Source organism: Cryptomeria japonica, chromosome 4, assembly GCF_030272615.1.
Source record: "Cryptomeria japonica chromosome 4, Sugi_1.0, whole genome shotgun sequence".
Lineage (NCBI taxonomy): Eukaryota > Viridiplantae > Streptophyta > Pinopsida > Cupressales > Cupressaceae > Cryptomeria > Cryptomeria japonica.
In genome coordinates, this window is record NC_081408.1 from 223,685,029 (window position 1) to 223,710,371 (window position 25,343).

Here is a 25,343-nt window from a genome sequence, read left to right on the forward strand (position 1 = left end):
CAACACAAGCAAGAGATAAAATCATATATTGAAACTTAGACATGTTTTTGAAGGACTAAATATAAGTTTAGTTGACATCTTTTTTAGTTTACAAATAAAAAATAATATTATTTTCCCCAACAAAGACAAAATTCAAAATTTCATTATATTCTTGAAACTAAAACTAATATACTCAAATTGTAATTTTTTTCTAATATTATCATGGGTTTTGATTCTTTATTCTATTGGTGATATGACGTTTTAAATTTGTATTTAACTATATAAATAAATTTATATTTTAATTAAATTAATATTCTCAAATTGTACTTCTCAATTTAAAGAAAATATCCCTTTTTCTTTTTCCTAAAAATAATCTCAATAATTAGATATAATGAATGCTATACTCCCGCAAAAGATAAAAAAGGTTTGTCATCATTTCACCTAATCAAAATTTAGAATATATCACTTGAAGGCTCTTTATTTACATAGAATGAAAACTCTTCCAGTATTTTATGAATTCGATTGTATGATGAAATCCATTCTTTAATCAATGGATACTAACAAGGTACAATGCTCATCTTCTAAATATATAATGGAAGCATCTTGTTGTGGCGGTGAATCATCTTGCCATCATGATGATGTATCCATACTTGGTGATACTTCTTGTTCTTTCGCATCCAACTCATCGTCTTCATAATCAGCATACAATTTCTATAAAAAAGAATAACACTAAAAATGTTAAATAGTTTTAAAAAATAATATTAATATAAAATAATCATATATTTGAAATTGCAATATATCAATTAAATGTATGATACAACTTTTTGGAAGCCCAAAACGATGTTATTTTTTCATTTATTTACATTTTTAACAAAGTATAGTTGTCTGTGCCATCTCCTAAATTCAAATGTATGCCTCATCTATGTAGCATACATACCTTAACCTTTAAGCCTACTCATTTTGTGTTTTAGCAAATGGGATTTTGAATAGAACCATTATATCAAAACTAGTATAGATATCTTAAATACATATATCTAAAGAAATGTCGAAAGATATTAATTAGAACTATTTTATTTACCTTAAAATTATTTTATTTCACTTTAAATTATATTTATTACAGACAAAAATAGTTAAATTATATTGTATCTACATTCTTTATTTTAAAAATCATCAAAAATAAAAATTTATAAAATATTTTTTTTAAAAGAATATTGTAATTATGAAATGGTAGATTTTTTATATTTGTCTAAAACTTATAATTTTGATATGAATAAATATATTTTATTTTATATGGTGTTTATTTTTAAAATATTAAGTTTATAATTCATATTAATATTTTGACATGTGAATGGTTGTCATATTTAAGCTAAAAGATAAAAGTTAACATTAACACACTCATGTCATTTCACTCCATCCCTTGCTGCCATTGTAGAATGTCTCTCGACATTAATAAAGTATAATTAACAGCTAGAAACATTATTTCGTAAAAATCCATATAAAATGTTAATTTTTAAAATTAAGATTCAAATAAATATTCTTCAACACTTTCATCATCCAAGATATTCTCTATAAGGGTGATATATAGGATTGCAACATTTCATGTAGCTACTCTCAGTGTATAAAGTTGATTGTACTTCTATAGAGGTAAATGCATGATTAATTCTTTTTAACTGAAACATAAACATAACATGCAAGAATTTAATTTTATGGTGATATATAGGATTGCAACATTTCATGTAGCTACTCTCAGAGTATAAAGTTGATTGTACTTCTATAGAGGTAAATGCATGATTAATTCTTTATAACTGAAACATAAACATAACATGCAAGAATTTAATTTTTCTTATTGTTTTAAATATGAGAAATCGTCATTCTAATAGTTAAAAAAGTTAAGAGTAGAGAACTTAAAGTTTTGATTTGAATTTTTGAATCTGAAATATATCAAAATTATTATTTTATTTAAATATTAGAATCCAGAATATATCAGTGTTAGTGAATAATCTTAACAATATCAAATATTGTGTTATTGTGAAATTCAAAGAAATATTTTGAATGTTAGTGAAACTTTAAAATAACAATTAGGTATAATTGTTATTTTAATATTTTTCTATTGTGAACTCATCATGTGTCGTTTGCAACTTATATTTTTTCAATCCTAACATCATCTAGCACTTTATTATTAAATTAAATTTTAATTTTAAAAATTAGAATTAATTACTAAAAAGGGGAAAAAACCTCTCCTCAATTTATGAAAGGGGGCTCCCTTTATTTGACTTAAATCCATATTCACAAGTTGCTATGCCAAAATTTGTAATATGAAACATGTAAGAATATAAGATGTGTTCCACAGTCAAAGATGATTTCTTGACCATAAAAACCCTCGATGAAGGATTTTCCTAATTTTGTTTACAATTTTACCAATGAAGAGTAATAAAGTTGGCTAGAAGAAACTCATGTTGGAATTGTTTGTTGTTGCGTCAAAAGCGCGAACTATCAACACTCGCTACAAACGTCACAGCTAACCCAGATCCACGAGAGGCTCACTGCCATGCCACGAATCTGGAGGTCAGCATTGAACGCCTCACTAACATCTCACTAACAAGGGGGCAGCTCACTACCAACAATCCCCCCTCAACGCGACCCGAGGGATTCAAACGCGTGGACCATGGCTCTGATACCAGTTGTTGGAATCGTTTGTTGTTGCATCAAAAGCTTGAATTATCAACGCTCGCTACAAACGCCACACCTAACCCAGATCCATAGGAGGCTCACTGTCATGTCACGAATCCCAAGGTCAGCGTTGAATGCCTCACTAATGCCTCACTGACAAGGGGGCAGCTCACTGCCAACAACTCAAACAAATTACTCTTTTATTTAGATGAAAAGTTAGGAGAGGAAGACATGTGTATTAGACAATGGGGGAGGGGATATCAACAAAGTAAGAAGTTGGAAACCTAAACCTTCTTTAGAAAAGTGTGATGTAGATTTCTCACGAGCCTTAATACTTTGTTACATACATCTTAAACCATGTCCATTGTATCCATGTTTAGAAAGGATTTTAAAACAAAATCCATATTTTTCCCAAATCAAGTGTAGGATATTTATTGGGTATTGAAATGTTAGGAGTAGAGGATTCACTCTTAGTTTCAATTGGGTTGAAGTATAAAGAGCCCCAATCATCATCAAGATGTGTTAGAAGAAGAAGAGGTCGAAATATATTTATAAGAAGCCTCCATAAATGAAACACAAGACTCCTTTGAGGCTTCATATTTCATTTTGGGGACTTTATACTCTCCACGGAAGGAAATTGTAAAGTATAATGAACCCTAAATATTTTCTAAGAAATCATTTTTGATAGGAGACTATGGTGTAGAAGGAACCATAATATTAAGGAAGATATGCATCCTACATCTTTTCAACATCACTGTGCAATTTTTTTATCAAATTTCACGATGTACATCTTGTTTTTTGAAAATGAATTTAAGTGAGAAATTAAGAGTAGAAGGGGCTACTTACAGAGCATGGAGTCATGGTCTACATAGAAGAAGATTATAAAAGTATCAAGCAAGACATGGATAGGTGTGGGTAGTATCACAAAACCTATCTTAACAAGTAATGTGATTGTACCTAATAACTAACTACCAACATTATCAAATCCACAAATAGAGATAGAATTAGGTTGAATGAGGGAGGTGTACACTTTGATCTTATGCAATAGGTTTATGCTACAAACATTAAATCTTGATCCATTATCAACTATGGTGCATCTTATTGTATTTCCATTGATGACCACAATAATCATGAGGGGAGCATATTGATTTTGAACTTTGAAAGGAGGTAAGTCATATTGTGAGAACACAATATCCATTTGTTTCATGTATACAATCAAGAAAGGTTGCTACATCATTCAATTAAGAAGAGGGTGAGACAACTACCTTATGTAAGGCTTCTCAGTAATACCGATGCAAAAGCATATGGATTTCAAAGAATCGATGTTGTTCAATTAATCAAGGAGACAAAGCTCCTTTAAATAGAGTTACAAAGATGATGTTTCTAAAAGAAACAATCATTAGCTAGAGGCAAAATTAGAAACAACTTAAATGACCATTACTATCACAAAGAGAAAGATATTATTCTAGTACCCTCCCTTAATGGTCATCGTTCTAACTACCAAGAGAAATAACAGAGAAGGTTGCCCCCCTCTTCTCAGAACACACTGCAACGGAAGACAAGAGCCTGCCACTAACTCTGCCACTTGAGATGAGTCTGCCACCAACCCTCCCAAAAACTGCAGGACTTCTGGAGATACCCAAAACAACACCAACCGTCCAACCTGATGTTAGAGAACTGTTCCTCCCTGTAACTAAAGACACACCAAGAATAGTTGTCACGATTTTGAGGAAAAAATCGACAAACCCTCCAAACTATTGTAGATGAGCAAGATGCCTGAAAATAGACTGCAAGACTAGTGCAGATGTTCGCACAACAACTCTAGGTGCGACTAAAAACAGACTGCAGCAAAGTACAATTTTTGAGGAAACAATCATAAACCCTCCCATGATTTTTTTTATAGGGACAAAAAATATTTAAAAACCCAAAGACTTTTTTTAAGGGAAAAAAATATTAAAACCCATCAGAATTTTTTTCAGGTAAAAAAATATTAAAAACCGAAACAAACATCGATGCCCATAAGCCATCTTCACGCTTTTCGAGGCACGAAAAATGAGGTACTAAGAAGATGCTGAGTGCACAAAACCTGAGGTACGAGGTTCAATGCACTGAGACAAGTCCAAGCACAAATTCCAATGCAAAAAATAGAGGCAGATACAGGTACAAACTTCAAAACACAGCTGAAGTACGGTTGGCACAAATTTCGAGAAAATTTTACGGTTGACCCAAAAAAATCCAAAAATTTTTGTGAAAAAACCCAGAAAGAATCTGAAATCAGAATTAAAATCTGTTGACACGAAATTTGAGGCACAGAAAACGATGCACCCACAAAATTCTGAAACAACCCAGTTGAGCTCTCGAAAAACCCACAAAAAATCTGCAATCGGAAAAAAAAATCGACTTGATCTGAAGGGTAAAAACCCTAATAAAAAATGCAGATTTCCGTCCAAAAATGGCAAAAAAAAAAATTGCAGGTGGAAAAAATCACGTCACGCGCAGAGGACTAATGACGTCGTGGGACGAATGTCTGGTTAAAAAGAAATCCGCCACAGAATACACGAAGAACAGTAGAAAAAACCGCCTGAAAGAAAACCCTTTAGAAAAAAAAAATGAATTTCAAATTCTGAAAAAATCACAGGCCCTAGATTTGTTTTTTCAGTGATGAAAAATTTCATTCGAAAATTTTTAGAAAAGACAAAATTTTTCCATCTGCTTTGATACCATAATACAGATGCAAAAGCATATGGATTTCAAAGAATCGATGTTGTTCAATTAATCAAGGAGACAAAGCTCTTTTAAATAGAGTTACAAAGGTGATGTTTCTAAAAGAAACAATCATTAACTAGAGGCAAAATTAGAAACAACTTAAATGACTATTAATAACACAGAGAAAGATATTATTCTAATACTTAGAGCATCATGTGGTATGTAGTTGAAGTTTGGAATAAATCCCAAAGGGAGATCTTAGCTGGAGTAGCATAAAAGCTACTCAAAAAGATTACACTCCTTATCAACATGTTAAGAAAAACGAGGAGGTGGAGGAAGAAAAGGTTGAGAAGTAGGAAGAACAATTGAATCTTGCTTGTTATTATGAGTGTTATGTGTGTGAGCTACTACATGATAATCAAGTTGTTGATTAAGTATGGCACTTTGAGTGAGTTTTTCTTGTCAAGTTTAAGAAATAGTTGGGAGGTCTAGTTGGATTCTTAGCACCTTCTAGAACAAGCATAGGTTTATTTGAGGTTGAGGGGCATCTCGATGAAGATGGACAACAATTTAAGGTTTCAAATGACTAGAAACATGAATAGCATTCACTTGATGGGCGTTGTATTCACTAAAGCTTCATCTTTGAGCAAGAAAGCATTAAAAACATTGCTCGTGATATCTTCCTCTTGTACCAAAATATCCTTATGAATAAGATCAATTTTGGGAGAGTGACAAGCATGATTCATCAATTTTTCATCTCCATAGGAGACGTCATTAAAATGAATAGTAGGTAAAGTGTCATTAAGGGAAGTCTTAATGGTATCGTCCTCTTGCACTAAAATATCCTCATGGGTGGGACCAATTTTGGGAGAGGGACAAGCATGATTCGTCAATTCTTCAGCCTTAGAAGGGAGTGTAAATGATGTTCAATTTTCAATTCAATATGCAAGTTATATTCTAATTGATATTATCTTGTTCTATGTATTATCTATTTATATTATAAATATGACTATCTTCTTTTGTATGGCAGGTGAGAGGAGCATTTATTGATTTCGATGTCCTTTCTCACAAATGCTATTTGACATATATATGCAAGCTGGGTACGATCAAGCAATGCCTTGACCGGTCATGTCTTTTAGACATGACCGATCAAGACATTGATTGATTGTGCCCCTTTGATCGTGTCCCTTTGCTAATCGCAGTAATTACAAACAGTGTATGTTTAACAACCAATACCAATCAGTGTATGCTTATCTTAACAACCGATACCAATCGGTGTATGCTTAACTTAACAGCCTGATACCAATCGGTGTGTATTTACCTTGCCACCCAATATTAATCAGTGCATACATCACCCGATATCAATTGGTGCAAGCTTATATTGACACACGATAATAATCGATGTTTGGTTGATATGATAATCATTTGTTTACTGTTAAATATGTTAACCGATATAAATCGAATTGCATTGGTTAGCCTGATTTAATAATCAATGAACACAAATAATATAACCGATATTAAATCGAGATTCTATGCTATAGGATGATTATCGTTAGTTAAGCATTTGATCGAACTAAGTAGATTGATCATATACAAATGAAGAATGGTTATCAAATGAAGGATTAATAGCTTGAAGTTTTTCATCATAATTATCGATAGGATAAATGATTGAATGAGAGACTTCATTTATCTCTCATTCAATCATTTATCTTACCGAAGCTATCATGCATTAACAGGGAGAGCATTGAGAAAGGTGCTAGTGTTATCATCCTCTTGCCTCAAAATTAACAGGGAGAGCATTGAGAAAGGTGCTAGTGTTATCATCCTCTTGCCTCAAAATTAACAGGGAGAGCATTGAGAAAGGTGCTAGTGTTATCATCCTCTTGCCTCAAAATGTCCTTATGGTTGGGAAGATCTTTAAGAGAGGGATGAAGTTTCATAAGAAGAGCTAAGAAATTATCACATCCATAAAATGGCTTCATTGTGAGTTACACAACTAGTTAAGCTAGCAATGAGATAGTAAAACAAACAAGTTTTCTTTCTAACAATGAAATAGAAAATATTTTATCAAGCAATAGAAGAACATAAGCAATAGATTTGACAAATGAATGCCTCTAAATATAAAAATTTCATGCAAAAAACAAACCAAAAATAAAAAATAAAAAATATGTAAGTGTAGGAAATGTCGAATTCACCAAAATGAAATATATCAAAATGAGATCCTAACCTAGGATCCAAATCAATATTATTCATTGGAGGAAATAGCCACCAAGATCCACCATTAGTACCACAAGACAGTTAAATGTTTTGCATGATTATTTCCTCTTTTTGTGTTTGATTTAATTTGATATGAATATGCAATGACTAGGTAAAACATTAGGAAATTGAGAATATTCAGTATAAACAGATAGATACATAACAGTAAGCTCAAATCTAGAAATAAGGTGCAGAGAGTAACCTATCACTAAAATCTAAGCCTGAAAATGTCAAACTATGAAGTGTCTTATTCCTATAGGTGATTATCAAATAAGGTTCTAAATTTTGAATCACAATGCCCTGTAGATCACCTCCTCCAAAATTCATCCAAGAAGTATTAAACTATGAAGCTAATTAGACTAGTCCTAGGGTTTTCACTTGTTCGGAGTCTAGAACTATGTGCCTCAATCTACTCTATGTGACTTTGTATCTTTTTGTCGTCGGATCTATAACCTGCACACAAAGAGAGTGATAATGTTGTGATGTAAAGGGGATTGCCTAAGTCAAACCTCATGTTGGTGTATCTATCTCCACAATAGCTATGATGATGAAAAATATAGCTTACCCTTGGTAGGGCATAGGCTAAATTTGAATTGAAATGATAATACCTTAGAATTGACAATGGTGGTGATGTAATGCACTTTAGACAAATCGTCTAAGTGTTGAGCAATAACATGACAAATCATAACAAAATCATTCATAAAACATACTTGAAGATAAGGTGTTGTAGCTTGATCCTCCTTGTACCCAAATCTCCTCTTGAATGAAATTACTAGATGATGAAATGAATCAGAGATGATGCCTTTATATAGGGTTCTTAAGGTATTTTCACCTTTAGGTCGACTTGCAATGGTCATATCAAAATATCAAGATTAGATCACAAATGGCAGTAATAGATACTCTAAAATTTTCAAATTTGGGCCCCTTTTAGAGGGACTAAGGCACTTGGCACCATAGTTCACCCAGAAAAGGGCAAACTAAAGGTGGTTGTAGAGTGCATAGGCTCGGGACATAGGATCGTGTCACCTCATGAGCATATGACGACAATTTGGATGAGATAAGGCCAAAATAGATTAAAAATGGCCTAGAAAAAAGCACACTAAAGCAAGGGCCTAAAACGAGTGACAAATTGTAAAGGGGTTACAATTTATAACACTACAAAAGAAATGCCCCAAAAGATGGTGCAAGAGCAGTTTGCTAATATTTTGAAGGGGTGACTTGAAAGCACTATTATTATTTTTTTACTTTTGAATGGAAGAGGAAAACAAACATGTACGGAGCCCAAGCATATAACTACTTTAGCATAGCAATACTTGGGAACATGTCGACTAGGGGCGCCCTAGTAAGCTCCTTAATGACACTGGTAAACAACTCGCAAAAAAATTTAACATATTTAGATTCAAATAAATAGGAGTTGGGAAACAATTTCCTCTTTTTTAAAAAGAACAAAATCTATACATAGAATATCTGTTGAATATCACAGCCAATTGAGAGGGGGGGAATCAGTTGTCAATTAAAATCTTTCACTTATTCCACAGAAACAAATACGGTAAACAAATTCTTGATTACTTAATAGATATAAGCATGAAAGAGCACACAAATGAAACGTGCACAAGAAACACAAGATTTTACGTGGAAAACCCAAGAAGGGAAAAACCACAGAGAATGCCAATTCTTGATTATGAAACACCTGTTATGGTGACACCAGTTAAGGTGATTTTTACAAGGGGTGGCTAACTACCAGAATGTTCACTGCAGGTGGGCTCACTACCCACCTAAAACTGCCAGAAAAAGAGAGGGGCTCACTGCTTAGAAGAAGAAAGAAAGAAAAAGAAAGAATCCACCACTGAAGCACAATTGTCACTCAGCTGCAATGTCGAAAGAAACTTTTGGCTCACTGCCCCTGGTACTAAACAGCATCAACACACAACCACACTGCTCAACCACACTTTCACACACAACCTCAAACAAATTTGCATCAATAGGAGATAGATCTTCTTTTCATTCCACTTGCTTCTATATGTTCTTCATTACCATCATCCTTTATTTATACTAATCTCTGAAGTAGAAGTCTTCCAAGTCGGCCAAAGAGATTACTGGAACCCAAAATGAAATAGGTCTACATTAAACATTCTTGCAGTGGAAAGGAATGAGAAATGGACCACACCACAATGCATTACATCGATTAAAAACAACACATTATCCATACATAATAATCACCGAAGCGGAAACAAAATCATTCAAGGTCAACTGGACCCGGAATTCGCAACCATGACTCCGAAGCACATCACCACGTCCCAAATCGGGATAACAAAGATAAATATATGAAAAGCTTGAATCCAAGATATCATCATCAAAAATAGAAATGCAAAGCACTACAAACATTGTCAAATATCATGATCACTAAGCACACTTCTAGAGCACAACTTTCAAATCACCAACTCACAAGCATGACATCCCAAGGCAATATCCAACAACACACCAAAGCTTCATGACTACAACTGCAACATATCAGAAATGCAGAGCATAAACCAATCACACATGCAAAGAATCAATGTGTTGACATCAATGGTAACCATACTGAGACATCATCAACTTGACATTTGCAACAATATCTAATGGTAAACCAAATATGGAATGAAGAGCACTAGCAAATTAAAATTACACATCAATAAAGAGGTAACCAAATCATCAATAAATTAGTAGCAAAAGAAAAATTGGGAACTCGCCATAGAGATGGAATGAAGAGCACTAGCAAATAAAAAATTACACATATCAATAAAGAGGTAGCCAAATCATCAATAAATTAGTAGCAAAAGAAAAATTGGGAACTCACCATAGAGATGGAATGAAGAGAAAATTGCAATATGCCAATTGAAAATGATCTCCCACCTTTTTCTTCCAAATTTAGTGTGTATTACCCTCAACCCTAGAAAGAAATTTTTTCCCAAGATCTCCTTGCCCTCACTCTTGACTAGCATTTTTCAAGTTATCTCCCCCATAAGGCGCTTTCTCCTCACGACGGTGTAAAAAAATGAAGATACCTAAATCAGATTTTGTCTCTTCAAGCAAGAACAAAAAATTCTCAAATAAATTGCCCAATTTACCTTTTGCCATGCATGGATTAATTTGGTCCATTGACTTTAGGGTTGCCATTTACAAGTTAGCATGGAGGCACAATAAATTTTTAAAAAATTTAAAGTAACATGGTTCACTCTCTTTTTTAAAAAATCATTGTTTGTTTTACTTTTTTTTTATATATTTGCTTTTTGCATATAAAATCAACTGCTAAGTGGTGCAGGAGCACCTAGTTGAGTAAAACTCCCATTTTTGAGTTTTTAATGCTTTCATGTTTGTAATGTCTTGTGTTAGGTTGATAATGTTATTTTAGGTTGTTATGAGTCATGTGTAGTGGTTTTGATCTCATTTTGGGCTCAAGAGATCAAATTTTACATTTCATGCTTTGAGTTGACAATTTTTGGCAAAAAAGTGCAAAATTGCTAAAAAGGTCTTCTAATGCTTTCAAAAGCATTGAAACATGTTCGATAAGTGTTTTTAGGCATGTCTAAGTTGTTTAAACAAGTTGATAAGGCTAGATTGTCAAAAATACCTTTTTGAGCAAGAAATGTTGTCATTTGGCTCAAAAAGTTGTCAAAGTTGTCATTTTTGTGTTTTTCTTGCAAAACGTGGTTGTGGAAGCCTTCTGTCCGTACTGAGCTTGATAACCAACTTGTTGGACTATAAAAACACCTCTCGTTGCTTTAAAGAAGGTTGGTGATTGTTTAAACAAGTGTTTCTTCAATAAAATCATGAGATAATGGCTTTATGACTGGTTTTTGTATCTTTAGTGCAATGATCCGTACTGTAGCTTCTTAATCCGTACTGTACTTTTGGGAAAGTGTGCATAGTACTTGTAGTACTTGTTGTATTGGTTTCCTTTGTAAATTGGTTTGTACAAAAATATTTGCAAACTGTGTGCTCGCTGCCCTGTCAAGGGTTTGAAGTTCCAAAATGACTCCACTTGACTAATCCATGCTTGGGATCCCACAATATGGATTCAATCAAGTTGGCACTCATGTATATATTGTACATATGCTTTGTTTTAAGCCAAAATGGTGGTTGGAAGAAGGATTTGAGTGAATACTAGGCAAGTATTGATTACTCGGCTAGTAGTGTGTTTAAAACTCAAGATTTGCACCCAAAGTCTAATTTGGAGTGAACAAATACATGAGGCAAAGGTTAGGACATTTGGCCAATGGTGTGTAAGATCACATTTGCTCCTTGGTTTAGCTTGATCCTATTAAACTTTATCTTTTTGTAAGCAAACAGTGAGTTCACTGTTTTTATGACTTGTATTTGACAAAATGCTCATGGAATGCTTTAAGAGCATAATCCAAGCCTTGAATCATGAAGGCAATGTGATAGGAGGTTTGTTTAATGTTTGAAGACCTCATTGAGGTTCTGTACAAGTTGATACTTCTTGTAAAACAGGTCCAAAAAGTGCAGCAGCAGTCTGATTGGTAAAGGGCAGCAAGTTGACAATCACAGTGACAAATTGACTGATTTTGCAATTGTTGGCCAAGTGTTTGGTAAAACGCTTGTATGGAAAGGGCAGGGAAAGATCTGAATTGCTATGGCAGAGGTCTCCAAGCAGTATGGGAGGATGAAACAAGTTTGATGGAGTGAATCCATGGTGGAAGCACCCAAACCCTCTTGAAACCCTATGTTTAAGTCTAAAATGGTGGACAGTCATTAAACCACTTTGAAGGAGTCCAAAACCAAATAAATCTCTTAGCTTAGACCTAATCCACACTAACCAAATCATTTCCCATGGTCAAAAAGCCCATCGTTGGGTGTCATGAGCAAAATTTGGCCAATTAGGCCTCCACGGGCTAGTAGCCCTTTGTTGCATAACACACAAATGACAGTTTTTGAAATAATGCTCAAATATGATTGTAAGGAGGAGTTGGGGGCTTGTGAAACTTTGCAAGAACATTAACAAACAGTCAAACAAGTGATATTTGGAGCCTTGAGCAGTGTGCAACCTCTTTTGGAGGTTTTTGACCTTTGGTTGGAGGTTGAGTAGCTAAGGGCTATGAGCCTAAAACCAATTTGTGAGCATCAAACTTTGAAGGAAACTTTGCTGCCCTTACTTGTCCTTGCAAATGACTCCTAAAGCTCTCTGAAACAAAGGATTGAATGCCTAAGAACAGAGATTGAGGGTGTGTAGATGGGTGTAGTAAGAAATTTGAGTAGATTTGAGCATGGGAGTGGGTTTTCACCAAAGGGAGAGTTTGTTAGGTAAGTGATACATGAGGTGCTTGGTACCATAACCACAAGAAGGACTTAATTAACACATACAACAGACTCAACGAGTCTTTGGGTAACAAATTGAACCTTTGGAGCAAATAAGCTTTTCGAACACTTTCCTAGCAATCTCCCTATCAGTAAGCCATTTAATAATTATAATTATAAAAGCATATTTAATTATTCCCAATAATAGTAAAAAAATGACAATTATTATTAAGGTTAAGTATTTATAAAATGTACATTAATTATCTAAACTAATTTATTATCAAGTAATATTAGTGATTAATACTAATTGTATGTTTAGATTTTCTTAATGTAATTTGTTTATGCAAATTAATTTAACAAACTATTGTAAAATAAAAATGGCTCGATATATAACTTATATTTTTGCAACAGTGTAAGTTTAACTAATATATACAATTTTAACATAAGGGTCGTGACAGATCATTGGGTTGTAAAATACCTTGCTCGTGACGACCCAAACCATTTCCTTGATATTTAACACGTTGAACCATTTGATGAGGAATGGGATATATCTCCTGAAAATATTCAAGAAGAGTATCTTTGTTATTAGGTTCCTCTATATAGACCCACTAATTAATGTCCTCTTCAATTTATTCCTAATCCAATGTAGCTATGGATTGAAAGACAATGGATCCATAGCTCATAGTAATAGGTGATTGTTGCTTCTTCTAAAGAGGTGGTTTCCCAACAACATTAAGGGTAAGAGACATAAAGTATACATTGAGTGTATTGTTTAATTCATATTCTCCAGAACCTTTCTTATTGACCTTGATCTTAGAAAAGGTGAATTCAAGGGTAGTGGATGGATTGGATGATGAGGATAACATGTTAGGAACGATATAGGAGGATGGCAAGCTTGTGTTTGATATCACAATCTCTATTCCAATGCAATTATGGGAATGAGGGAATGAAGCCTCAAGAGCACAACAATACTCAAAAGGATGGGGATCAACATAAATTGTAACATGTATGCCATAATGAGGAATTTCAAGTAGTGATGGTAGGTGGAAGGGACAACATGTATGGAATGAATCCATGGTTGACTAAGGAGAGGATCATATGGAAGATCAAGGTCAATGACATGACATGTTGTGTATTGTAGTGCCAAATACACCTGAATAGGGAGACAAATAGTACTCTCAAACCCTCATTTTACATTATCATAGGATTTGATAGTAATCACTTCAAGCTCTAAATCAGCTTGAGTGCATTGCACTTATTTTATGAGCTTCAATGTACAAAGATATAAGGCAAAATCATTATCCAAAATGACTCATTTGACCTTGTGTTTTGCAATGAGGATTTCAATATGAAGGGAACAATTATGGGATGGATCAATAGGCAGCATATCATTTTGGCTAAAAGCTAGGTGATATGTGGATGAGAGATGGCCTACTAATGCTCGGAATTGGGTAGAATCAATATTTGTAGGTACACAAGCCTATTGTAAAGCTTTAACCACGATCTCTTGATGCATAGGTGACGATTTCAAGAAATCTCAAATAGATATATGTGTAGGGCTCTTCCCAAGATGGTCAAGGATGTCATTATGGGAGCTTTGTGCAAATAGATTAGATGGGCCCTCAACAGAAATCCTACCATTTATAGTGGTTACAACACATTGGGGTTCTTTAGCTTTTATTTTGATCATAACCACATGTGAAACTCCTTGAGTGACACAATTAACCATGTTATCATAGTTAAAGGGGACCTTGATATAACTCATATTATTGGTCCTATTATTTTGATTATTCCCTTGATCATTATTTGAACCACAATTAGTGGTAGATGAACTAGATCCTTAAGAATGCTTTAGAAAGGCATTCTGGTACATCTGAATCTGGGCATTAGACAAAGAGGATTGAATCCCCTCCACAACTAGATCACCCTTATCAATAAGATCCTAGATGTAATTCCTAAGCTTCATGCACTTGTTAGTGCATTTTAACTTAATCCTATGATAGTCATAATGTTCATTATCATTAAACTATGTAGACTTTGGTTTGGACTCGTCAAATGGTTGATTTATGGAGAATGTAACCATGTTTGACTACACCAATTTGTATAAAATAGCATCTAGAGGTTCTCCAAGAAGAGTGAAGTTATGTTTGCATTTATTTTGATTGTTTGAGCAAGGTGCACCTTGAGGGACCTATATGGTGTCTAAACCAAGATGGGAGGTTGTTTTTTTGGTTAACATTTGAAGTGTTGGCAACCTAGACATGTTTAGTGTTAATGAAACCATCATTGACAATATTTGTTTGTTTTTTAATTGAGGTTTGTCATTCTTGTCCTTGTAATTTGTTTTTATTTTTATTTTTAAATAGAGGTTTGTCATTGTTCTCTTTGTATATTTAACCAAACCTTTATCTATATGTGTCTTCTCAATAGTGACACCATTCTCTATAATCTCGTCAAATAAGGATACTCGATTTATAAATGGAAGGTCATTTCTTGATTTAACTTTTGCACAAAGATGTTGGCCAACTATTTTTCAAGTAAAGGCCATGGAAGAAAGTTGGTAAGAGCCCTCCATATTTGTAGGTAGCCAACAAAATTTCATCCATTACATTGTTTTTTGTTACAAAGATTAAACGTGGTAACCTCATATTATAGATTGTAGGATAAATGGGCTACAAACTTTTTCAATAGCTCTACAAAGGTAGTCACAAACTCATGGGGAAGGTGTAAGAACCACTCCAAGGCTTGACCACCCAAGTTATGAGGAACAAGCAAAGAAGGTAGTTACCATTGTAAGCCACCTCTTGGAAAACCATGAAGAACTCCTTACCTGAGATGATTTGTTGATGTTGGAATGCTTGTGATATCAAATGCTCCTACATTAGACACATTGAATAACAAGTTTGTAAGAATAGCTCATAAAATGGATTTGATTAGTAGAACTACCCTACTAGGTTGTGCCCAACCTACAACAAACTCCATCATTGGGGTAGGTTCATCAAGTCTTCTTCCTTCGCCTCTTGTAGAATTTGTCGAGGACAAATATTGTCTTCCTCCACCTAACTTGCTCTTCATTTTTATTCCCTCTATGGGGTTTATCCCACCATAGCCCAACTAGTTCCTCTAGATATACTCTACTCCCTTCTTCTCTCTCATGGAAATAACCAACAATAGTTGACCTCCTTCAAATACCCCTCCACTCAATATTCTTTATCTCTTTAATTAACTCTATTCTCACTCTAGTGGGATTCAAAACTTTATGCTTTAGCATTCTCAACCAAAGTTCTTCCATCTCTACCTCATCTACACCATCGTCTCCTTTATCCTCTATTGCAATGTCTTCCATCTACTTGTCCTCAGCTACACTTTCACCTTCCAATGATTCATGTCCTCTAAAGGACACTCAATAGCTTATGCACTATTATCTCATTCTTCAACTTCTACTACACTATCTTTTTCACCACTCTCTATTGTAACCTCTTCTTTATGCACAACTTTAGCCATCAACACCAATAGAATAGTAATCTGGGTGGGCCCCTACAATTCTATGGCCCTACAATCGAGCTACCTTTCATGCCTTCACCAAGGCACACTATTGCAACTACACCTTCTACCGTCTCATCCTCTTCTTCATCTTTTATGGCAGTAAAATTCTTCATGCTTTATTGCATTGCATCTTCAATTCCTTTCTCCATGTCTCTCATGCCTTCAATAGGGCATGCTTCTACTATTGCAATCTCTTCTTTTTCCTTTACTCTCCTCTCTTCTGCCACCATTTTGGTCTCTTTCAAATCCCAATGTCTCCTTTATCTCATTAATGCTAACTTTGTACATTTTTCCCTCCTTAACCACATCAAAATTCTTAATGGCCTTCCTAGGACAAACCCAGTACTCTTCATTCATGCAATCTAACATACACTCAAGCACACATCAACTTACTAACCATCAGAGAGTACTCCCTTTGCAATTATAGGTTCCTCTCACACTCACAACAAATCCCACTCTCACAATCACCTATCTTCTACCCAACAAAGATTCTAGAAGATGCTTACCTTACCCACTCTCTCTTAATTGAGGAAAAGGACACCTTGTGTCCAACCGTATCTCTACTGGAGGGCAACAACACACTCTTAGTCATAGGACTCCTACAAAAAAACTCACATAACCTCAACCCTCTCACATGCAGTCCCAAGGTGATTGCCAACTCTAATCTACCACATGATGCAATCATGGTTGGGGAGTATTACCATACCATCTAATCACATAGACCACACAACCCACAATACATGAGAGAACACATACATAGTCAAATTATTTTTCTTCTATGTATATGCTCCAAGAAATACATTATATTACATTGTAGGTATGGCATTATTTTCATGATTGTTCTATCTACCCTTCTCACTGATGCAAGAGCATCCATGATGTAAGGGCAATCCTACATCAGCGGAAAAATATTTTATTTTTATTTTTCTAAGGTTTTTGTTGAATATTGTTGTAGGATGAATAAATTTGTAATAAAAGGCCAATATTTAGTAAATATTTGTGGTCGTAGTTTGAAGGCAAGTTTAGCTAAGTGATTCAAATTTGAATGTGGCATATACTTCTTCAAACTTGGAATACTCCTCTTTAGGTCTAATCTTTTGGGAGTTACCATTTTAACCACTCATAATTTCCTTCCTAAATGATAGCAATTCAAAATGGATGCCAAAATGACTTATTGGTCGGTTTCTAATTTGGGTGTCATGTTGAGTAGAGTAGGTGGCCTAGTTGAGTGGTACTATTGGCAAGTTTGGAGGTGTTGGAAATGCATCTAATGGCATAATTTATGCAATTTTTAAAATGAGCATATGTTTCCCCCTTGGTTTGGCAATAGCAAATGGTATAAATATCCAATTTTTATTTCAAAGGGGGTCTTTTGAAGAACTCTAAGTGGAGAAGCAAGTTTGTAGAGAAGAAGACCAATTTCAAGGAGAGATTTTATGGCAGCTCTTGGTCAAGTTTATATTTACTATTTTAGATTGGTTTTATGTCAAATTTGTTGATGTTTTCATCAACCCATGTGGTTGCAAATCAATGTAATTTCAGCTATGCTTTGGTATTGTGTCAATTCAGGAGTTTTTGAATGAGAAGCATGAGACATTTCATGCAAACTTTGAGTTAATTTTTAGAATTGTTTATGGTTGAGAGTTTGTGAGAGAAGGTTTGTGTACCCCTTACATCAGTGGTATCAGAGCGAGAGTTCCTGCGTGAGTAGGTAGAGCGTTGAATGTGAGGCAGTTTGTACCAAGTCCTGAGGGTGGAGTGTCTGACTTGTTTTGTGTGTGTGTGTATGTAACTTGCAGCAAAAGCTACATAGAGGATTTGTCGAATAGAGGTTCTTGAGTGTGTATATAGATCGCCAAAGTGAGGCAGTTTGCACCATAACCTAAGGGTGTTGGTAAGAGGATCTTTGAGAAGTTGAAGATGGAAAAGAGGAAGAAGAAAAGGACCTTTTGTTGTTGGATGAATTTTATGAATTCCTAGACTTAAGGAGATTAGAGAAAGACTTTGGAAAATTAGAGAGAACGAGAAGAAATAAGAATTGGAATGATAAATTTGTAGCAGCAAGTGGATGGAATAAGAGCAAAAATTGAAAGCAAAAAAGAAAAGAAGAATAAATGTTAGAGTAAAACTAATCATTTATCTAATGATGTTTTGACTACAAGAAAGAAGGAAGATGTAGCAAAGTTCCTCGCATATGGCACAAAAGAAGAGGGCAATAGAGAACTTGGAAGGTCTAATATTTGAGAAAGGTGAAGGTAGAGTTGCAATAACATGTCTATATGAGGGCATTATATTGTGGTGAGTGAGGTTGCAATGGAGAAATGTCTTTGGAAATGCATGAAAGAAGAAAAGAAGAGGTTGCAGTCATGGGTAGTGTTGCAGCAAAGATAGAGAAAAATGAAACTGAAGATGTGTCAAAAGCTGTGAAATGTCCTTTGGAGGGCATGAGGATGATGGAGAGCATGAAGCAACATAGTAAGAGATATTAGTTCAAGTTATTGCAACTGAGGAAGCTAGAGAGGTGTATGTTAGGGTAGAGAGTGCATAGGAGATTGTACAATGCATTTGGTGGAGGTCGTTGGCTCAAGTGGGTTAAAACCCATGAAGAAGAGACAAGGATTGTTGGGTGGTGAGATGAGGAAGAATATTGTGTGGAGCAACATTTGGAGGAGGAGGTTGGATTATGGTGGATTTGATTCCACATTGCGAAAGAAGAGAAGTTGTTGGAGGAGAAGAATGCTTGTTCCAGCTAGGTGCTAGAAGAGAAGGAAGAAGCAAGTAGAGGTACCAAATTCAATGATGAAGTTAGTTGAAGATAGCTTGCACTCTAAAAGGGTGGTTTTACCACTCAAAAAATTCTTACCCTAGATGTCTGATGCTGGAGCATCCATGGTGCAAGGGCAATCCTACATCACCAAAAAATTATTTTAATTTAATTTTCCTAAGGTTTTTGTTCAATAATGTTGAAGGATGAATAAATTTGTTAAAAAAAGCTAATAATTAGTAAACATTTGTGGTCATAGTTTGAAGATAAGTTTAGCTAGGTGATTCAAATTTGAATATGGCATATTCTTCTTCAAAATTAGGATATTCCTCTTTGGGCATGATCTTTTGAGAATTACCATTTTGACCACTCATTATTTTCCTCCTAAAGGACAACAATTCAAAATGGATGCCAAAATGAGTTATTGTTTACTTTCTAATTTGGGGGTCATATTTAGTGGAGTAGGTGGATTGGTAAAATTGGTAGGTTTGGAGGTGGAGTGGAAATGCATCTAAAGGCATTAAATGCAATTTCTAAAATTAGAATATATTTCCCTCTTGGTTTTGGCAGCAGCAAATGGTTTATAATATCCCATTTTTTTATTTTAAAGTGGCTCTTTTGAAGAACTCCAAGTGGAAAAGCAAGTTTGTAGAGAAGAAGACCAAATTAAAGAGAGATTGTGTGGCAGCTCTTGCTTATTTATGTTTGTTGTTTTGGATCAATTTTATATCAAATTTGTAGATGTTTCATTAGCCCATGTGGTTACAAATCAATGTAATTTCAATTATGTTTTTTTATTGTATCAATTAAGGAGTTCCTGAATGAGAAACTTGAGACATTTCTTATAGATTTTGAGTTAATTTCTAGCATTTTCTAAGTTGCATTGTTTATTGTTGAGAGTTTGTTTGAAAGGATTTTTGTACCCCTTGCATAAATTTCTCTCTTTGCTAGTAGACTCAATGGGAGACTCTCCCTACCATCATCATCTTCTCGATTTCCTCAATTTTTTGTGTTAGCCATCTTCTTATGACCACTTTGAAATCTCTAACTCTACCAAATACTTTATCCTAGAATCTCTTTTTTGCGGAAAGAGTTGTACCTGAAAATAGTCACTCTCCAATTAGCATGTGTAGTCGTCACCTAACAATTGCATACTCAAGAATGAGCTCCACATCCTAACAAGTCAAGTCATGTGTCACTCCCTCAATTACACTCATTTTTGGTTGCTTTTGCCATTATAATGGCTTTTGACATTGTTGTCCATGCACCTATTGCTATCACACCCAAAGCACCCTTTGTCAAGGGTTAAGAGCATTGAGAGAACATGAAATCTCTCCTTTAGGAATTCAAGCTTCCTTGGGAACCCAAGCACTTTCCCCCTTAAGCTAAAAAGGTTATAAACTTGGTTGAGACCTTAATATTTTATTTTCTTCCTAACAAGCATCGAGGGTCTCAATAAAACTTTGGCCTCCTTGATGTTAGGACTTGGGATGGGAACAAGAACAAGTTGGAGGTTTTGGGTGTTCCTGAAACTTGCGTATCTTTTAAAAAACCCTCTTAGCCTTGTCAAGGTTTTCTAGACCACCAAGAACTTCACAATCTTCAAAATATTCTATTTTTTATGATAATTATATACTCTATAGGAACTCCACTATTCTTTTGCCATTAGCAATTTCCTCATAAATTGGAACAACCTTTTAAAATGCGTGAAAGAAAGAACAAAATCATTGATGTCAATAATTAGGCATTTTGAGCGAGCTTGAAACTTTGTTAAGGCTTTTGAGTGTTACCAAATCTAGTCATACAATTGATTTGTTGCCAATTTGGGCATAACCTTTGATTTGTCCCAACTTTGCCTAGACTTAGCCAATTTCACCCACACTTGAAAATAAAACACTCTTTTAGTCTTTTTACAAGATGGACTCTTCACTTTCCCACTAAACTAAGGAATAATCTCATCTTGGTTTCACTAGGAACTAGAACTCATTAGCAGTTTTGGAGGTTCCTAGAACTAGCTAAACTTCTAACTTGTTCCTAACAAAAGCAAAACTTCCCATTTGCCATAACTTGGCCAGATCAACTCCTTTTATCACCAAATTGAAACTATAAAGACCCATTGAGCTCCTTGACAAGATGGTGCTCTTAGATAGTCAAATTCCATCCTAAAAATCCCTCCTAAATAAAAACACCAAAAAAAGGAAAATAAAGCAAACATAATTAGAAAAACATTTTTTTCTTGATTTTGGATCACTTGTGAGCCCAAATGCTCTTGCATCATTATAGTATTCAAATGTAGAATATATATGCATAACGTATCCCTTCATTCCAATAACATAACACAACCTACAAAAACACAACCTACAAAAGATACAATCTATTATCCCAAAGCCTAAATAAATAGGTAGATATAAACAAGAAAACCATAAATAGTTTCTAATATGGTACGTTCAAATGATGAACCAAGTAGTCAACATCCAAAAGAGACGTCATGACATGTGTCTAGGAGTGATAAGCATCTTCTCACAAGTTGTAATATTACAAGTTGTTAGATGCATCAAAGAATTGTAAAGGGGAGTTATGCATATGAACCAGCTTATGATGTGTATTATGACACATCATAAAACAGCTTTGATTGGAGAATTTAATTTAGTCCCTAGTTTTGGGTGTTTTTAGCTTCTCCATCCAAGGGCAATTAGGTCTACACCCACTTGGTCTACATTCACCAAAATTTCTTCCATGTCCTCATTTTCATTCAGCCCGTCTTCCATCATTTGCAATTCTATCACGTTTGTGCTTTCTGGGTTCTCCTCCTCGATGAAAACCTTCAACCATTCCATTCCAATCCCTCTGTGACATTAGACCTAGAATACATTTCAAAAATTGCACCCCCGTCATCATTGTTGTTCTGAACTTCGACATCTCCAAGAGGTCCATCGAGAAGATAAGCGGGAATCTCTCTATAGCGCATCCATTTCTTCTAACCATATAGCAATTTCTCAGCAATGAAATACCCGCCCTCGACTCCACATGGTTGACAACGTCTTCTATTTCTCCCAGGGATCGCTTCCAAATTAGCTTGTCGCAAAGAGGATTGTTGCCATTCATCTCGCTAGTGTTGAGAACAGATGCCAAAAACATGGCCGAGATATCAGAGTTACTCTAAATTGGTGGTTCAACCCCAAGCACCACTTTAATGACATGGCCAACCAACCCGTGGCTCACCTTGAACACCCTGAGCATCCCCTGTTCTGTTACTTCGTCCAAAAATGTCGTCTACCTCTTGTCGAAAACCAATCTAGCCGGTGTGTCAATCTTGCCTTGCTCACCAGCTAAATTCTGTGAAGTTGCATTTGGCATGGGTATTAAAATAGCCATGATTATCATCTCTGCACGCTTTTGTCTCGAGCCTCCCGAAGCCTCCATCTCCAAAACATAAATGCTCCCATCTTACCACCCCCTCCTCACCAACTTCCATGATTTCCATATCGTCCTTTCCCTTCCACTTAGTGTCATTGTGAAATTTGACCCTGCCTTGTAACCATTATGCTTGAGTCATTCGCACAACACCCACCTCTGCCACATTCTTTGCCAACTCATCTGCCATGCCATTAGCCTTCCTGCATACATGGTTGATTTTGTATGCCTCAAACTCCTCTAATTTGTTGATCGACACAAGCCATTCCCCCAACCACCAATTTTGAGTGCATCCTTGTTTGATAGATTTAATGGTAAGAAGTGACTCGCCCTCCAAAGTGTATCTTGCTCGCTCTTTACTTCTGAGCATATTGCAAGGCCATGACGGCCACCTGAAATTTGGTCTTTATTGTTCATCCCCTTCCTTAGGTATTTATTTGGATTTTGATGGAATGATTCTTCCTTGATGGTTGTGGAGTACACATCCCGTTCCACAACATCTAGTGTTGGAATTCTGAGTAGTGACTCTTGGACTTCCATTGTGACTTCTAAGTTGATTTGAATTGAATTAATAGATTTTTAGTTCGATGTGTTGATTGAGGAAGTCCAAAAAAAAATACTACTAATAATATATCAAACTCTTCAATTAATATACCATTCTCTAAATTATCATATTGAAAGAGAAAAAAAAAACAGTATCACATTAAATAATGCAAAATTAGGGGAGAGGATGCACCCTAACTTCACGCTTCTCAAAATCTTAAGTGGAAATTTCTAATCACTCCCATTTTTTTATAGCAGCTTACTTGGCAAGTCCCCTGCTTATAACTAAAGTTTTAGGGCCACATCATCAAATATGATGCCACATCAGCATGCTTTTTGCCAAGGTGTCCAAAACAGCCCAAAGAAAAAGGTGAGACCAATAAGCGTGCAAAAGGTTCCCCAATACTTGTGCAATTGATGTGGCATCACATGATTGGTTGTTTTTTACAACAAAAGGTATATTTCATTCAATTATCGGTACTCATTATCAGCAACAACTACTTTAGAGTCACAACTATTGATATGATGTTGTACAAAAATTGAACATTAAATCAGCAAGTATAAGATATTAAATCAACAACTTCTATCACAACAATTGAAACAGGCTAGTCCCTCTCCCCTAAACATAAAACAACTCAAACATTCCTATCACTTGACTAAGAGAGATGGTTTTTCAACTTACCGACACCACTTCGTTTAGTTCTTCCGCCCCCTTGTGTGGACCGTCGAGATGATCTAGGTAACCACCAAAACACACAACAGGTTTAATTTTCTTCATGAAGAAAGAATTCATATTTAAATAAATAAAAACACTTATTCTGTACTATTTACAGGTGTACCTGCAATGCGATATATGGCGAGCTCCATTAAAAAAGAAACTTCCTTAAAATTCTTCTTTCGGTACTCGGCAAAGCAGTCGAACTTGGAAGCCGTTCGCACTGTTTTCAATACTAAAGCGGGAGGGTTGCTCTCCACAAAACCTTCGCTGAAAATAAAAGGCAACACAGCTTCCTGAAATTTTTCCACATCATGATCTACAGCAAGCTCGAAAACTCCACGAATATCTCTAAACACATTACTTTCAAGAAATCGTTCACATATGGCCGTCAAAAGAGGCAGATCATACTTATGAGAAGCCCTGTAAAGTGCAACGCTATGACATTCCAAGCTTCTTTGATTTACTCTGCCTGTATACAAAAAATTAATTAACGGACGCAATTCTTCAACTGTCATATCTGATATTTTCGCTTTACCGCAAACAGACTCGGGCATTCCTGCCCTCAGCATCGTCTTGAAAACTTTGGACTTCCCTGCCTGCCAAAAAGTGACATATCAACATAACATTTAACTGAGAAATAATTTAGGGTTTGTAAACGGCGAGGGTTTCTAACATACCATAACGGCTTTATGTGCCCTCAAAATTCCTCCATCGCTTCCTTCCAATGAGAGATCGGCGAAAGGTTGAAGGAATACATCTTTGTCCCAGGTTTGTAAGAATTCATGGTCAGGGTGAAATTTCTGAGCTTTGACACATTCGTCACAGTAAAGAAATTGTGCGACATTAATATTACGCCTAATAAACCCTAACTCTCTATCACATGAGTTGCATAAAAGATGAGAATTTGCCTTTATGTGCTGCATTTGCAGCACAGAAAAAGCAATTGTAGAAAACGTACAGTGAGAAACACAGGGAGAGCAACAATCGATTCCTTCGATCCGGCAATGGAGCTTGGCGGAGGCAGAGTAAGGTAAAACAGAGATTAAAGCGTTGAAACAAGGAGAGCTGGTAGGCAAAAATGGGAGATGCTTTTCTGGAAGTAAAGTTGCTTAAAAGGCGATTATTATCGCATCTAATCCTTTTCCCTAATAGAAACCTTACTTACCTAGCTTTTCCTCAAAAATAGATTTGAAGAAAGCGTAGAGCATTCATCATGAACAAGTTGCCTTAATTTCTAAGTTATCTAGCTAGGTGAAAGCATTCAACAAGTTAAGAATTTTCGAGTATTTTTATGGTCTAAATTTTAATTCAGACACGAGATCTTTCTTAGGGCTGGTTTGGGGATGGTTGGTTTGGAGATGGTGGGACTTAGTCTATGAGTTCATATTATTACTTTAATTTGTTTAAAATTCAAAATGAAAATGAAGATAAAGATAACGAAGATGAAGGTGT

At 35.2% G+C, this 25,343-nt stretch overlaps 1 protein-coding gene across 5 annotated transcripts; it reads right to left on the reverse strand.

Annotated features, from left to right (window-relative positions):
* Nucleotides 1–393: 393 nt before the first annotated feature.
* On the reverse strand, nucleotides 394–25,123 carry LOC131069768 (BTB/POZ domain-containing protein At1g01640). Of its 5 annotated transcripts, none has more exons than XM_058005323.2 (5): nucleotides 24,569–25,121; nucleotides 24,300–24,487; nucleotides 24,013–24,158; nucleotides 23,856–23,908; nucleotides 394–690 (listed from the first exon to the last, which is right to left on the reverse strand). In XM_058005323.2, the coding sequence occupies exons 1-5, from the start codon at nucleotides 24,812–24,814 to the stop codon at nucleotides 610–612; spliced, it is 714 nt and encodes a 237-aa protein (XP_057861306.2). In that variant the 5' UTR covers nucleotides 24,815–25,121; the 3' UTR covers nucleotides 394–609. The 5 variants fall into 5 exon arrangements, with proteins under 5 accessions (XP_057861306.2, XP_057861307.2, XP_057861303.2 ...); XM_058005324.2 differs by having other exon boundaries at nucleotides 24,013–24,487; nucleotides 24,569–24,691; nucleotides 24,850–25,115; XM_058005320.2 differs by having other exon boundaries at nucleotides 24,013–24,487; nucleotides 24,569–25,117.
* Between the last annotated feature and the right edge of the window lie 220 nt (nucleotides 25,124–25,343).

Excerpts from the sequence above, each read along its gene's own strand:
- LOC131069768 (XM_058005320.2), bottom strand. The coding sequence starts at position 24,814 with ATGCAGCACATAAAGGCAAATTCTCATCTTTTATGCAACTCATGTGAT. Across the intron at positions 24,488-24,568 it reads GGGCACATAAAGCCGTTATG|GCAGGGAAGTCCAAAGTTTT; the intron begins GTATGTTAGAAA and ends ACTTTTTGGCAG. Across the intron at positions 691-23,855 it reads AACTAAACGAAGTGGTGTCG|AAATTGTATGCTGATTATGA; the intron begins GTAAGTTGAAAA and ends TCTTTTTTATAG.